Source organism: Triticum dicoccoides, chromosome 5B (genome assembly GCF_002162155.2).
Source record: "Triticum dicoccoides isolate Atlit2015 ecotype Zavitan chromosome 5B, WEW_v2.0, whole genome shotgun sequence".
Taxonomy (NCBI): domain Eukaryota; kingdom Viridiplantae; phylum Streptophyta; class Magnoliopsida; order Poales; family Poaceae; genus Triticum; species Triticum dicoccoides.
The window spans coordinates 638,961,359-638,975,719 of NC_041389.1; the positions used below are offsets into that span (position 1 = coordinate 638,961,359).

The 14,361-nt window shown below is 44.5% G+C and overlaps 1 protein-coding gene across 1 annotated transcript; it reads right to left on the reverse strand.

The window, feature by feature from the left end:
- Nucleotides 1–215: 215 nt before the first annotated feature.
- On the reverse strand, nucleotides 216–1,619 carry LOC119312246 (histone H1-like). Its single transcript, XM_037587972.1, has 2 exons — nucleotides 1,312–1,619; nucleotides 216–1,184 (listed from the first exon to the last, which is right to left on the reverse strand). The coding sequence occupies exons 1-2, from the start codon at nucleotides 1,528–1,530 to the stop codon at nucleotides 531–533; spliced, it is 873 nt and encodes a 290-aa protein (XP_037443869.1). The 5' UTR covers nucleotides 1,531–1,619; the 3' UTR covers nucleotides 216–530.
- Nucleotides 1,620–14,361: the final 12,742 nt, after the last annotated feature.

Sequence of the window (14,361 nt, forward strand, 5' to 3'; positions counted from 1 at the left end):
CAGCCACGTACTCCGAAATTGGACGGAAGCAAAATAAAGACGAGATTGGCATTTCCATACTAAAATACAAAGAAGCAACCAATTTCAGATCTCAAATTCCACCACATTCCAGATCTCAACCCGATTTCTTTTTTTTTTTTGAAGTTATCTCAACCCGATTTCAGATCTGGAAATCCAAAGAGGCAGAACAAGAATTGCATTGCAGGGCAAGAAGCGATTGATCATAATCATAATTAATTAGATAAACAATGCACTATTTGTTTTCGACACCACCACAAGGATCTTGCTACGCTAAAAAACCTCGACAAATCAAGCTGCTACGGTAATGCGGAGGCCGGGGGACAAAGCCCTCGCCACCGCCGTCGTCGTCGTCATCGTTTCACCCACAGACACACCTCCAAGGGTACGCCGGAATGAACCAGAGCACCCACAACCCGGATATAAAATTTACAGTCTAGAACACAGAATCCTGGACTACCACCGACACAGAACAGGGGAATGGAAACTTGTTGCGGGAGGACGGAGACGCTCTACTTCTTGGCCTTCTTGGCGGGGGCCTTCTTGGCGGGCGTGGCCTTCTTCACCGGCGCCGACCGCTTGGTGGGCGGCTTCCTGGGGGCGGCCTTCTTGGGGGTGGCGGCGGCGGCGGGCGCCTTCTTCCCTGGCGCGTCCTTGGCGGAGGTCTTGGCGGCCTTGGCGGGGCGGCCCTTCGGCTTGGCGGGCGCCTTCGCCTTGGCGGCCGGCTTGGGCTTCGCGGCGGCCTTGGTGGTCTTGGCTGGAGCCTTGCTCTTGGCGGCTGCCTTGGGCTTCGCTGCCGCCTTGGGCTTGGCGGCGGCCTTGGTCTTGGCTGGGGCCTTGGCCTTGGGCTTGGCGGCGGCCTTCTTCTTGGCTGGGGACTTGGCGGCGGGCTTCTTGGCCGGGGCCTTCTTCTTCGCCGCCGGCTTCTTCTTGGCTGGCGCCTTGGTCTTGGGCTTCTTGGGCGCTGCGGGGGCCTTGGCGAGCTTGTAGGAGGCCTTGACCTTGGTCAGCTTGCCGGCGGCGACGAGCTTCTTGATCTGCGTCAGCATGATCTTGCGGAAGTTGGCCGGGAGGTGCGCCTTGTGCTTGTCCTCGATGAACTTGCCGATGGCCACGGTGCTCGACCCGCCTCTCTCCTTCAGCGTGGTGATCGCCTCCGACACCATCTGCGCAAACACAAAGCACGGGCGAACAAAACCAGTCAGATCAGGGCAAACATGCACGAAAAGAGAGCACGACGAGCGAACAGAGCACGATAATGGAGCGAGATTCGGCGGTGGTCGAGGGGTTTACCTCAGCGTAGGTCGGGTGGGCGGGGGTGGCCTTGGGCTTCCTCGGGGCGGAGGGCTTCTTCGCCTTGGGCGCCTTAGGGGTCTTGGCGGCCTTGGCCTTGGTCGCCTTGGCCGGCTTCGCGTCGCCGGCGGCGGCGGCAGCGGTGGTCTCCGCGACGGGGTCGGCGGTCGCCTCCACCTGAGGCACCGGGATGTCGGCGGCAGCGGCGTCGGTCGACATTGCGGCGGGGAAGCGAGGGGAGAGAGGAGCGCGCTGGTGTGTTTTCGCCGGAGGTGAGAGAGATGCGTGTGAGCTGGGTGAGGAGGTCAGGGCGGAGGAGACGGTGGTTATGTAGTGGGAGACGTCGGGAAGACGGGGAAGGCCGAATGCCGCGCGCTGATTGGTCGAGAGGGCATTGCCGCGGATCGCCCCCATAAGCAGCCGTCATCAAACCTGGCGCGTCCGATCCGTTCCCATCCGACGGCCATCGACGCGCCCCATCCGATGCCGCGGATTCAAGCCCCCCCTAGTTGGCCGGCCGTCTCGCGAACCAGCCTCCAGACTTCCAGAGTGTGCTTCTCCTCTCGATTTCCGATCAAATATCGCTCGATCGGATGCACCGATTCGAGTGTAATTTTTTCCATCGTGTAGGCAAGGATCATGGCTTTGTAATGAGATTGAGTTTGTGTGGTTTGGTTGAGTATTCTGGGAGAAATGAGCCGGTGATCAGGGACTGGTCGGGATGGTGCCTTGGTGGGAGTTTGATGGCGATTTCCGGCCGCCGGCACGGGATGCACCGGCGAACAATGAGATTTTCCGGCGTGGTCGTGTAGCTGGTTAACGTAGCAATCCGTAGGTTCAAGAATCACGTCGATCCGACGTCGTTTTGATAGGCTACGAGGCGATGCAACGCGACCCAAGTTGCACAAGTTGTGGAGCCCTTTCCTGGTGGTGTGTGAGTTCGGCCGGGCTTTGCACTGTTTGCCGGCGCGATGGCCGGCCGGCTCGCCGGAGAAACGCCGTGCTCCAGTAGGTGTGGACATGGGGAAGGCTTCCCGGCTGCTGCATTTGGGTTGTCACACTTGAATTCGGATGAATTTGCACTGGAGTGGTCGACACTTGTTCTTGTGGCTGGGGAAAGTCTACCGGGTGATACAAGTTGGCTTGTTCTACCTCCCAGATCAAATTTCATCGTAATTTCAGATGGTTTCTCGATGCAGACTGCAAATGTTATCTAGTTTTTGATGGAATGACGAATTCGATTGGAAAATTTGAAAGTTTCTGGTACTGTTGGGACCAAGAAATGTGTCCAGGAAGAGGTCAAAGTTGGGCTGGGCGTAGTGCTCTCTGCCAAACATGATGATCGATCAAGCTGATCACTTGGACATTCAAACACATGGAATTCACAAAGTTTCGAGCTGCTCGTGAAGTTTGAAATGCAAACGACGAGTCAAATGCTGCAAATTGAGAGGATGAGAGAATGCAAATTGCTTGTTTGTACCAAACTGGGCACCAGAAGGCTCTGCATGGTCTCGGCTCATCGTGAGCCCGGAAAATCATGCTACTGGAACGGGTGTAAACATGCTCAAATTCAAGAACTAGTTCCATGGAGATGTTAAACATTCAAAAAACTGATGAATCCTGATTAAACTGCAGCATCAGACCGGGGACAAGATCGATCAAGAAGAGCAAAACATGGGCGTACGTGGCGTGCACGCCAGTACACAAACAAGAGGATGCATGAGGCGTTCTTGGCAGGGTGCACAGGTGTTCCATCGGCTCAGCCATGCGTGTGTGAGCTCATTAATCATCGCCATGGATTGACTTCATCTCATCAATTCATGGAATTGGAGTTAACATGATCACTGAGAGCATAATTTAACCATTCTTTCACTTGATGCACCGGTTTAAGTTGACCATTCCACCTAATTTGACATCACTATCCACCTTCTATTACACCATCCCATCTTTGTTCAAAAAAATGCAATTGCCACGGAGCTTATTCCGCCCAAAACAACTTGCCACCCCTAGCAACATGATACTATTTTGGGGTGTGTTCCTGGGATATATAATTATCTAGGTTCAGGTGCCACTAGCTGGTGACGATGATGCGTGTATGTATAGGATAATTATCCTTAACTTTTGTGTAACCATGACGAGCTTTGCGTCGGAGAGATTAGACGTGAGCTCTGTTTTGTTTTGCGCCGGAACAGGATAGGAACGTCGCCGGCGATCGAGTGGCTGGCAGCAAAAGTGGCCGGCGCTGCGCCGGACCGCTACTTGTGCATCTTGATTGCATGTCTGCGTCGGCGTCACACATATGGATATGGTGGATCATATGTCCTGGATAAATGGCTCAGCATCCTCCTCAATCATCTCGCTGTCCTTTAACATCAGTTGTGTAACAAGGCTTGGGATGAAAGCATACTATTACTGTGTTTGCACAAGATCTAGCGAGGTTGATCGAATCACGCGGGAGTTTCATTACGTACCGTGCGCGCCATGTCTTTTCTCCAATCACGGCAAAACCACCGAGCGTACATCGTTGGCTCGTGCACGGTTAGGGATGCAACCGGGGCGGGCTAGCGGACTATAGCTTAATACAGATATAGTGTTAACATTGGCGAGTGGTGAACACATTGTGAACTAGTTGACGAGTTTCGCGGGATGAAGTGGGATACAGCTTGTGCCCCTATGCATGATCGATGTGTGCACTGTGATGACCGTATGCTTGTTGTGTAGTACGCAGTTGCACATGAGCATGTACGACGGCAAAACCACCCGATGTACCTCTTTCACTTAACCAACACGCATCACCGAGCAAGTAGTCAAATGATCACGGATCAATCAAGTTCGGTTGATTATCGCAGGCGCCAACATCAATTTGTTGAAAAATTCACACGGGCCGGGGAGTGGGAGTACTCGACAATGATAGTGGCACACAAAATGCACATTTATAGGAACCATGGTGTCGGTGATGTAGCTCGTCTTTTGGAAGATCTAGGCCCTCTTAAATGCAAATTGTCACATCACTTGTTCTTCAAAAACATATTGTGGACTGTGGATCAGCCAAAGTGCTGGGGTTGGAGAAAATGTAGTCCATCTTGAACCAAGATCAACAAGTGACACATCGTATGTTCAGATGTTGCTAGTCCCCTAGGATGGATGGTCGATTCATGCACGACATACATCTTTTGTGAAGGAAGCGGGCACGGCGTGATGAAGGGAAGTTGTTCATTACATGAGCGCATCGGATTAGAAAATAGAGTACTACAACTTAAGGGAACCTTCAAGAAATCCCAACTTTTGACAATAGTAGAGCAACACCCCTCTCTCGCCACCACTCCCAACCGCGAAAACGAAACCTAACATATCATCCAAATTGAGCAAGTCATAATGATGTTTATGCAGACATTGCCCTAGCCAAGGCTTGTGGTCGAAATAGCAAGCATTGAACGATATCTTGTTTTAACTTTCTTCATCACTTGTGATGGGAGCAACTGATTTCTCGAAATTTTGTTGTTACACTCATTTAGGTATCATAAATCCAAAAACACTCTTTCACGAGCGAGCGTTGGAACACTCGGTCATTAAACTTTCCACTCCCTGATTTTAAGGAGCTCCAGATAAAAAAATATCTCCCCTCCCGCGAATCAATTGTGTGGCCTTTCCATAAATCTCTCCCCCACCCCGATTTCAATGGGTGGACCCCAGCGTGGCCTACGATAAATCTCTCAGCCCCCCTGAATTCAGTGGGTGGGGCCCAACATGGCATTAATTTCCTCTCAATCTGATTTGCTTAGAAGGAAAGTTAAGTTCTGCTTGTTCCGGTTAGAAACTGCGCGCGGCCGCGAGCGCGCGCATTAGCCACCCTCTCGTAAATCATCATCATAAGCTCTAGTGTTGGTTGGGTCCACAATGACTTGTTCCCTCGAAAACATACATTGATTATTGTCCTCTTTTAACCCCGTACAACACTTGTAATCAAAGGACATAGTAAGTGTGTGAAGATTCTTTTGTGTAACACATCTATTGTATGCATATTCCATCACATTCCATTTATAGATCCATAGGGCTAGGATATGATGATCTTGTTGTTTCCAAAAAGAAATAATGGATCTAAATTTCATTTTGAATCAATAATTTATCTACATGACTATGGAACATTAATTGCTTATATACATTGGAAATAAAATAACAAACGTCGAACGTTCCAATCTCATGGAAATTTTCACCTTTTTAGCACATTTAGATTTTATATAAAAAATGAAAAACCAATCAAATGCATGAGAATGTTTGTATTTTTTCAAGGAAATGTCCATAATTTTCATTTATTTTTTGCATAGGAGCTAAAGAGTTGCATAAGTAATTGAAAATGAATTTGCTTCCATTTAGTGGCATTTTAAGTTACGTGTAGGTCAGTTTTGAACTATATCCACTAAATAGCTAGAAATTCATTTAACGTGTGAAACCTTAACCTTCTTTATGGCTGGTATAATGATGTTGTTCTATAAAAAAGTCACTTTATTGCAATTTTTATTGAAATAAAATGAAAGAGATAGTTGAGCACGTGTCACTTCCTAAAAAGAACCCCTCTAGAGGGTTGTTTCTGCCAATAGTTGCCCCCTCCGTTTGGAGTTCGAAGCAATCATCGACGCTACCACCAGTGCGTCAAGGGGAACATCTTCATTCAATCATCTTCACCATATCCATTAACAACACCTTCTCCATTTCGTCTATAAATAATTCATGTAGATCGGTTACCAGTATTACTCCTCAATGTTATTTGTTGTTATAGTGGTTGATGATCTATGTTTTATTGGTGAGAGATATATACTTTCAAATTGTCATGTTTATTTATACACCACTAATTATGTTCACCTTGGCGTATGTTGACTAGTTCTAGTACGCTATTGAGGATATGGGAGAGAGCTAGTTGTTGATGGTCATATATGTAGGGGGAGAAGGTATGGTATGCTAGCGCAAAACAAATTGTGCGAACCAGGAACATGTTGTGAAGATAGATCATGGGAACATGATTTAGCACTAGATGGACAATCACAACAACAAAATAAGAGTTGCTGAAGCGCGTCCCCATCTCTTGCTCGTGGATCCCTCATAGCTCCTCATGGTTCCTGTTAACTCCCGTAGGAGTTGTTAGGATTCCCCCAAAGAGGAAGGGTGACGTAGAACAACAACAAAGTATTTCCCTCGGTTAGAGAACCAAGGTTATCAATCTAGTAGGAAGCTTCCAAGCTAAAAGACAAACAACACCTACACACAAACAAAATACAAACTTGCACCCAACGTGCTAAGAGGGTTGTTGAGCCCCTTGTCTTTAGTTACAAGATTAAAAGCAAATAGTAGAGATGGATAATGGTAAAATAGCACGGCAAATAGAAAAGAGCTAATTGTGTAGAAGAATTTACTAATGGAGAATAGACCCGGTGGCCATAGGTTCACTAGTGGCATCTCTCTAGAAAACATCAAGTAGCATGGTAAAGAAATTACAGTTGGGCAATCGACTGTATGGCAATATTCATGACTATGATCATTTATGACATAATATCTTATAGGCATTACATCTGTGACAAGTAGACCGTTAATCTAACTCCGTATACTACCAATACTCCACCCCAAAACCGCTATCCATCATGCATCTCAGGGTATTAAGTTTGCAAAAAATAGAGTATCACAATAAGGAAGATGGCATAATGTAGACATGAAGAAGTCAATCAATATGGCAAAACCCACTGTTTTATCCTTAGTGGCAACAATACAATACATGTCTTGGCCCTTATTATCACTTGGTTAGAGCACCAGAAGATTGAACCCACTACAAAGCACTACTCCCTCTAAAGAAAACCCCATTGAACTTGGCCAAACAAGATAGATAGATCATTTAGTTATGCAGCAACAAAACCTCAAAAGATTCAATTGATTTCAATAAACAATCTGATCATAAAGTGAAAATTCATCATGTCCCAACTAACATACCACAAATTACATCAAAAGTGATCCTGGTCAAGAATGAGAACATGGTATTGAAGATCCAAAAAGAGAGAGAACCATCTAGCTACTTCTATGGACCCGTAGGTCCTAAGGAACTATTCACACGTGGTCAAGGAGGCAACAAGGTTGGTGAAGATGGCTTCGGCAAAGGCTTCCCCTGCGGCAGGGCTCCGAGACAGACCTCTAGATGGCATCTTCCTAGAATAGATACTTACGACGGTGATAAATTTCTTCTGAAAAATAAGTTAGAGGGTTTCAGTATTTATAGGAATTTATGGCAGTGGAATCAGGTCAAGACGTTGCAGGTGGCCCACACAGGTAGGTGGCGCGGCACCACTGGACGCGCGGGCACCCGTGTGGGCCCCTAGCAGCTCCTATCAAGGTGTCCCAAAGATTTGTGTGTTTCTTGTTGACCAAAGAAATCGTGTTAAATTGACAACTTATTTTGACCTCTGTATATATTGATTTCATATGAAACCAAAAACATGCAGAAAACAGGAGCTGGCACTAGACACTAATTTAATAGGTTAGTCCAAAAAATAATATAATTGCTATAAAAAGTAAATAAAAGTGGTAATATAATAGCATGAAACAATAAAAAATTACAGTCTTTGCTTGTGGTAATTTCTGACCTTATATCATTAACTCGAAAGTGATAGTTCATATTGATCATTTGCCTTATGATACCTTCTTGCAAAGTAGGAGCTAAGCCTCGGTTGCTTCGATGGATATTACTGCTTGAGGAATTTGATTTGCATATAGTAGACTGCAAGGGAGAGGACAATCCAGCGGCAGACCACTTGTCACGCATGGAAAGGATACCTTATGATCCAGTTCCTATAAATGAATCATTTCCAGGTGATTGTTTGGCTATGATAGAAAAAGATAGAACCTTGGTTTGCAGATTATGCTACCTTTCTTGTAGGAAAATACTTGCCACCTGATATGAATTATCATCTCAAGAAAAAGTTCTTCAAAGACCTAAAGTATTATTTCTGGGATGATCCTTTTCTTTATCGGTATGGACCGGATGACATGATTAAGCTTCTGTTCCGAAGCATGAGATGAATGTTATACTCGAAAGCTATCGTAGCAGCCCATATGTAGGACATCATTGAAAGTGCAACTAATCCCTGGGTGGTTTTGGTGATTCTTAACAACATATAGCTCATTCAACTAATGCTCTTTCAAGATGATCATTTCAGAAAGTTCAATGATTGGCATGGCATGGACTAAAGGTGTGGACCCCTCAAAATGCAAAGGATGCATATTGGCAACAAGCTCAAGACTCTACCATTTTTATTTAAGTGATACAAGATCACATTGAGTCCATAGGAAAGCCAATACTATTAAAAGGGGATGAGGTGTTGCTTAATGGCTTGCTTGCTCAAAATGCTTAGTGATATGCTCCAAAACCCTTAACCACTTTCTCATTTCCACATATGTCCTAAACTAAAAAGTCAAACTCGGCCCCGCCGATTTGATTTATCCGGCACCACCGAGTTCATTTGACATAGCCACTGCCAAAAACCCTAATCACTTCGTCTCACCGATAGGGATCTCGGTCTCACCGAGATCGGATTGCAAACTCTCTGTTTTCCCTTTGTAACATTTCAATCTCACCGAAATGAGCAATCGGTCGCACCAAGTTCGCAATGCAAACTCTATGTTTCGTTTTCATAACTCTTCGGTCTCACCAAAACGAGTGGATCGGTCCCACCGAGTTTGCCTAACCAACTCTCTGTTTGCCTATTACTGAAATCTGTCCCACCGAATTCATGTGATCAGTCTCACCGAGATCAAGTTATGCCCTAGCCCTAGCGCATCGGTCCCACCGAGTTGATCTTTTCGGTCCCACGGAAAATCCTAACGTTCACATTTTTAACTGAATCGGTCTGACCGAGTTTCATGATTCGGTCTCACCGAGTTTGGAAATCTGTGTGTAATGGTTAGATTTTGTGTGGAGGCTACATATACCCCTCCACCCACTCTTCATTCGTGGAGAGAGCCATCAGAACAAACCTACACTTCCACTACTCATTTTATGAGAGAGAACCACCTACTAATGAGTTGACACCAAGATATTCCAATCCAACCATATGAATCTTGATCTCTAGCCTTCCCCAAGTTTCTTTCCACTCAAATCATATTTCCACCATAGCCAAATATGTGAGAGAGAGTTGAGTGTTGGGGAGACTATCATTTGAAGCACAAGAGCAAGGAGTTCATCATCAACACACCATCTATTACCTTTTGGAGAGTGGTGTCTCCTAGATTGATTAGATGTTGCTTGGGAGCCTCCGTCAAGATTGTGGAGTTGAACCAAGAAGTTTGTAAGGGCAAGGAGATCGCCTACTTCATGAAGATCTACCCGAGTGAGGCAAGTCCTTCGTGGGCGATGACCATGGTGGGATAGACAAGGTTGCTACTTCGTGGACCCTTCGTGGGTGGATCCCTCCAGGGAATCGCGCAGCTGTTACCCTTCGTGGGTTGAAGTCTCCATCAACGTGGATGTACGATATCACCACCTATCGGAACCACGCCAAAAATCTCCATGTCTACAATTGCGTTTGCTCCCTTAAAACTCCTCCCTTTACCTTCATATGCAATGATTTACATTCAACTGTTATACTCTTTGAATTGCATGTGTTAGTTGATTGCTTGACTAGTGCTAAGTTGCTAAAATATGCCAATAATTAAAATTGAGAAAAGGTTAAGTTTTTATTTGGTCAAGTAGTCTAATCACCCCCTTTAGACATACTTTCGATCCTACAAATGGTATCAGAGCTTTGGTCTCCATTTGCCTTGATTTCCATAGCTTTGGCGATCATAGCCTTGGTTTCACAACCTAGGAGAGTATGGCGTCTAGTGAATTACCACCATAGAGGTCCTTACTTTTATGGTACTAATTTTGCTAGTTGGAAATATAAGATGAAAATGCATATTCTTGGACATAACCCCGTCGTTTGGGCTATTGTGTGTATTGGTTTGCAAGGTGAATTCTTTGATGGGAGAGAACCGAATCGTGAAGCTACCACGGAAGAATTGAAGATGCTGCAATACAATGCTCAAGCTTGCGATATCCTCTTCATCGGATTGTGCCCTGAAGAATTCAACAAAATCAGCCGTCTTGAGAATGCAAAGGAAATTTGTGATACTTTAATTGATATGCACAAAGGTACCGACTCCGTCAAGGAATCCAAGTTGGATGTGCTTCAAAGTCAACTTGACAAGTTCAAAATGAAGGATAGTGAAGGTGTCGTTGAAATGTACTCTAGGCTTGCTCTCATCACAAATGAGATTGCCTACTTAGGAAGTGAAGAGATGACCGACAAATTCATCATCAAGAAGATTCTAAGATCCTTGGATGGAAAATATGATACCATATGCACATTGATCCAAATGATGCCAAATTACAAAGATCTCAAGCCAACTAAAGTCATTGGAAGAATTGTTGCTCATGAGATGTCACTCAAGGATAAAGAAGAGTTTCACAACAAGTCTAGTGGTGCTTACGAAGCCTCATGTGATGCTTCTACATCATCAAGTGAGAAACAAACCTTCAATGAAGAATTGAGCTTAATGGTGAAGAACTTCAACAAATTCTACAAGAGTAGAAGCAAGGAAAGAAGTTCCAAGTCAAGGTCCTACAATGACAAAAGATCTTCTAGTCGTGAGCGAAACTGCTACAATTGTGGAAGACTCGCACACTACTCCAACGAGTGTACGACTCCCTACAAAAGAAGAGAAGACTCACCTAAAAGGAGAAGCAAAAGGGAAGAATCACCTCCAAGAGAGAGAAGGAGTAGAGATGATCGCTTTGAACGAAGAACCTCTCGAAGAAGCAAGGATTCGGAAAGGAAGGACAAGTCATCAAGGAGCTACACAAAATGAAGACATCAATCTCATGTTGGTGAATGGGTATCCGGTTCCGACTCCGACCACCACTCTGAGAGAAGTTATCACTCCAACTCTGAATATACTCAAGATGAAGGTGTTGCCGGTCTAGCACTTGTGTCAACCAACTCCTATGACATATTTGATTCACTAAATGAAGGAATTGGAAGATGCTTCATGGCTAAAGGCCCCAAGGTATCACACCCCGAGTATGTTGATTCCAATAGTGATGAAGATGATTTTCTAGGTGATGATGATTTACTTGTTGACAACTCTAGTGATGAATACTATGATGAAATTGCTATTAATCATGCTAATCAAGATAAAACGAATGATAATGATAAGAAGGAGATTGATCATCTAACTAAAGAACTAAACACTCTTAAGTTAGCTCATGAAACTACTTTAGAAGATCATCGAGAACTTTTAAAAACTCATGAGAAGCTACGTTTCGAGAAGCTCAACCTTGAGCAAAAACATGGGTTCTTAAAGGCCATCAATGATGATCTTTGGAAGAAAAGTTCTTACATTGCCAAGCATTTACTCTTGTCTACATACATGCCACAAGTAAAATCTAGCAACAAGAACAAGAAATATTCTTCTTCTAGTAGTAACAATAACAATGCTAAATCCAATATTGTTGCTTCTAGTAGTTCTCTTGATTCCACTAATGATTCTCTTAGCCAAGTTACACTTGAGCAAGAAAATAGCCTATTGAAGGGAATTATAGAGAAAGGTGTTTACAAGAGCCTTGCCGGAAGTAAGCAATTTGAGGAAATTGTACGCAAGAAAGGAAGGCACGGAAGAATCAAGGTGTTGGTTTTGAACGAAAGTTTAATGCCAATGGATTTGAGTGGGAAGAAGATCAATACCCCAAGACAAAGTTTGTTCCTCAACAATAGAAGTATGATCCTACTTCCTTCGAGGGGACACAAGCTCAAGATGATCTTCCACCACAAGACCACAAGCTAAAAGGCAAGGACAAGCTTCAAGAGGAGATTGATGCATTTGAAGATGCTCCGAAGGCCTTGGTCAAGTGGGTTCCCAAGACTACATCAAGTTCTACTTCATCAAGTACATCTACAACCCCAAGGATTCCCATCAAGATTATGTGGATCCTGAAGAAGAAGAACTAGATCAACATACTTCACTCATATTCATTTTGGCAAGGACTAGTGCAAACAACTTCCACACCTTACACTAGTTCAAGGAGTCACAAACCCTCTTGTTGGTAAGACAAGGGACAAGGTAATCTAATGGTTTCCCGGACATCATTGTGTGTGTGTGTTTCACTCTATGTCTATGGATATCCTTGTTTGTTCCTTGTGGGACTAACCCATGTAGGTATTGAAAGTGCAACTCACTCCAATGGATTGCTTCAAATGATCTACATCAACAATGAGCACCCACATCTTCAACACCTACATGAATTCATCATCGACAAAACCCAAGGTTAGTTCATCCCTCTTAAGGGGGGATATCACATCTAGGGGGAGCTTTACTCTAAGAATTGAGCCAAAGGAACTCTAATAGTGTGAACACAATAATGCTTTATGTAAAAGTGGTAACCCCACTTGTACTCAAACGATGAGTATGACCTATGATCAAATGTTCTCATTTGACTCCTAAGTCAATATACTCATATATATATGAACTAGTCGTCGCCAATTTCTTGATAGATGCTAGAGTGATTGTGCATGCTTTGCCACATATTTTATTTGCCATTTTATTGTGTGAGCATGTTGATTGCATATTTTCTAATTCAAGGACATCCATTTGTTGCTTTGATTGTTTGGCTATTTTTCTTTTGCCAAATGGATGGACAAAAATGCCTAAGAACTTCCTTTAGCTATCTATGATTTTCTCGTCTCAAACTCTACTCATGCTACATCGCAAAGTTTGATCTAAGTCAAATTCGAACCCTCTGGGTGAGGAGCACTCGGAGTTCCGATTCATCATGGACTTAAACTTCCAAAACCTCTCTATGCATTTCGGTCTGACCGATTCATCCATTTCGGTCAAACCTAGTTCACTGAGTTGATCTAGTTTTCAATCTTGGTGAAACCGACTAGAACTTTTCAGTCACACCGAGTTGCAGTAACCGCTTGCGATTCTGCATCTCCGTGCCACCGAGTTGTTCCACTCGGTCACACCGCCAGTGTCAGGATATATATACCGATGGGTCAAATTTTCGAAATTCCTCCAAAACCTCTCCGCACGCGTGTGTCCTACTCTGCCGCCTCGGGTCTCCAGATCATCCCCTTGTCGCCAGCGACCTCCCGCCGCTGGTCTCCGCTGCCGTCAACGGAAATCTTCACCTCCGTTGCCGCCGTAGCAAGCTCATAACCAAGTTAGGGTATGAGTTCAACACTTTGTGCATTCTTTTAACTCTGATTCTTAGCACAAAGGCAATGCCATGTTTCTTTCCAAGTATGAGATCGATCTATCCACAGAAAACATCCTTTAGATTAGTTTTGATTCGAAAATTTAGGTTAGGTTTCTTCCGAGCTCATCTCAGACCAAACGAATTGTAGAAATCGGTCTCACCGATTTGGCTTAGGCCATTGCACATGTGATTTTCGGTCTGACCGAAAATTGCAAATCGGTATGACCGAGATCAGGACTTTGTGAAACCCTAGCAAACTCGGAGTCACCGAACTGTGTCTCGGTCTGACCGATTCCACCAGTTTAGACTCCAAAGTTGCTTTGATGTCACCGAGTTTTACAAATTTGTAGCTCCGAAATGCTTCCCGTGGAAAACTAAAACTAAGTTTTGACTCATTTTTTTTTGCAAAATCTCTGCAATTTGTGATGCTCATGTACTCTATCTCATCTACAACTATTCATGGGGTCAACTCTCAGTTTGCAGTGCAATATGTCTGATCAAAGTTATAGTCAGAACAAGTCAGAGGAGCAGATGGACTTGAGTGAGGGCACTAGTCCCTCTGGCAGCTTTGATGAGGGTAGCATAAGCACACCAACCAACCTGCCTAAGGCACAAACTAGGTAGAGGAAGAAGAAAACTTCAGATTCAGAGGATGAAGACTTTGAGGTTGAAGAAGTAACTTCAAAGAAGAAAGTGATTAAGAAAGAGTATGTTGCTGCTGCCTCAACCAAGCTAGGAAAGAATGTGAAGGCCGAGGGAGTCCTGGATAAGGGGGT

Bases quoted from the DNA above. Each gene is read 5' to 3' on its own strand.
- LOC119312246 (XM_037587972.1), bottom strand. From the start codon at position 1,530: ATGTCGACCGACGCCGCTGCCGCCGACATCCCGGTGCCTCAGGTGGAG. The intron at 1,185-1,311 runs GTAAACCCCTCG...GTGTTTGCGCAG, and splicing joins CCCACCCGACCTACGCTGAG to ATGGTGTCGGAGGCGATCAC.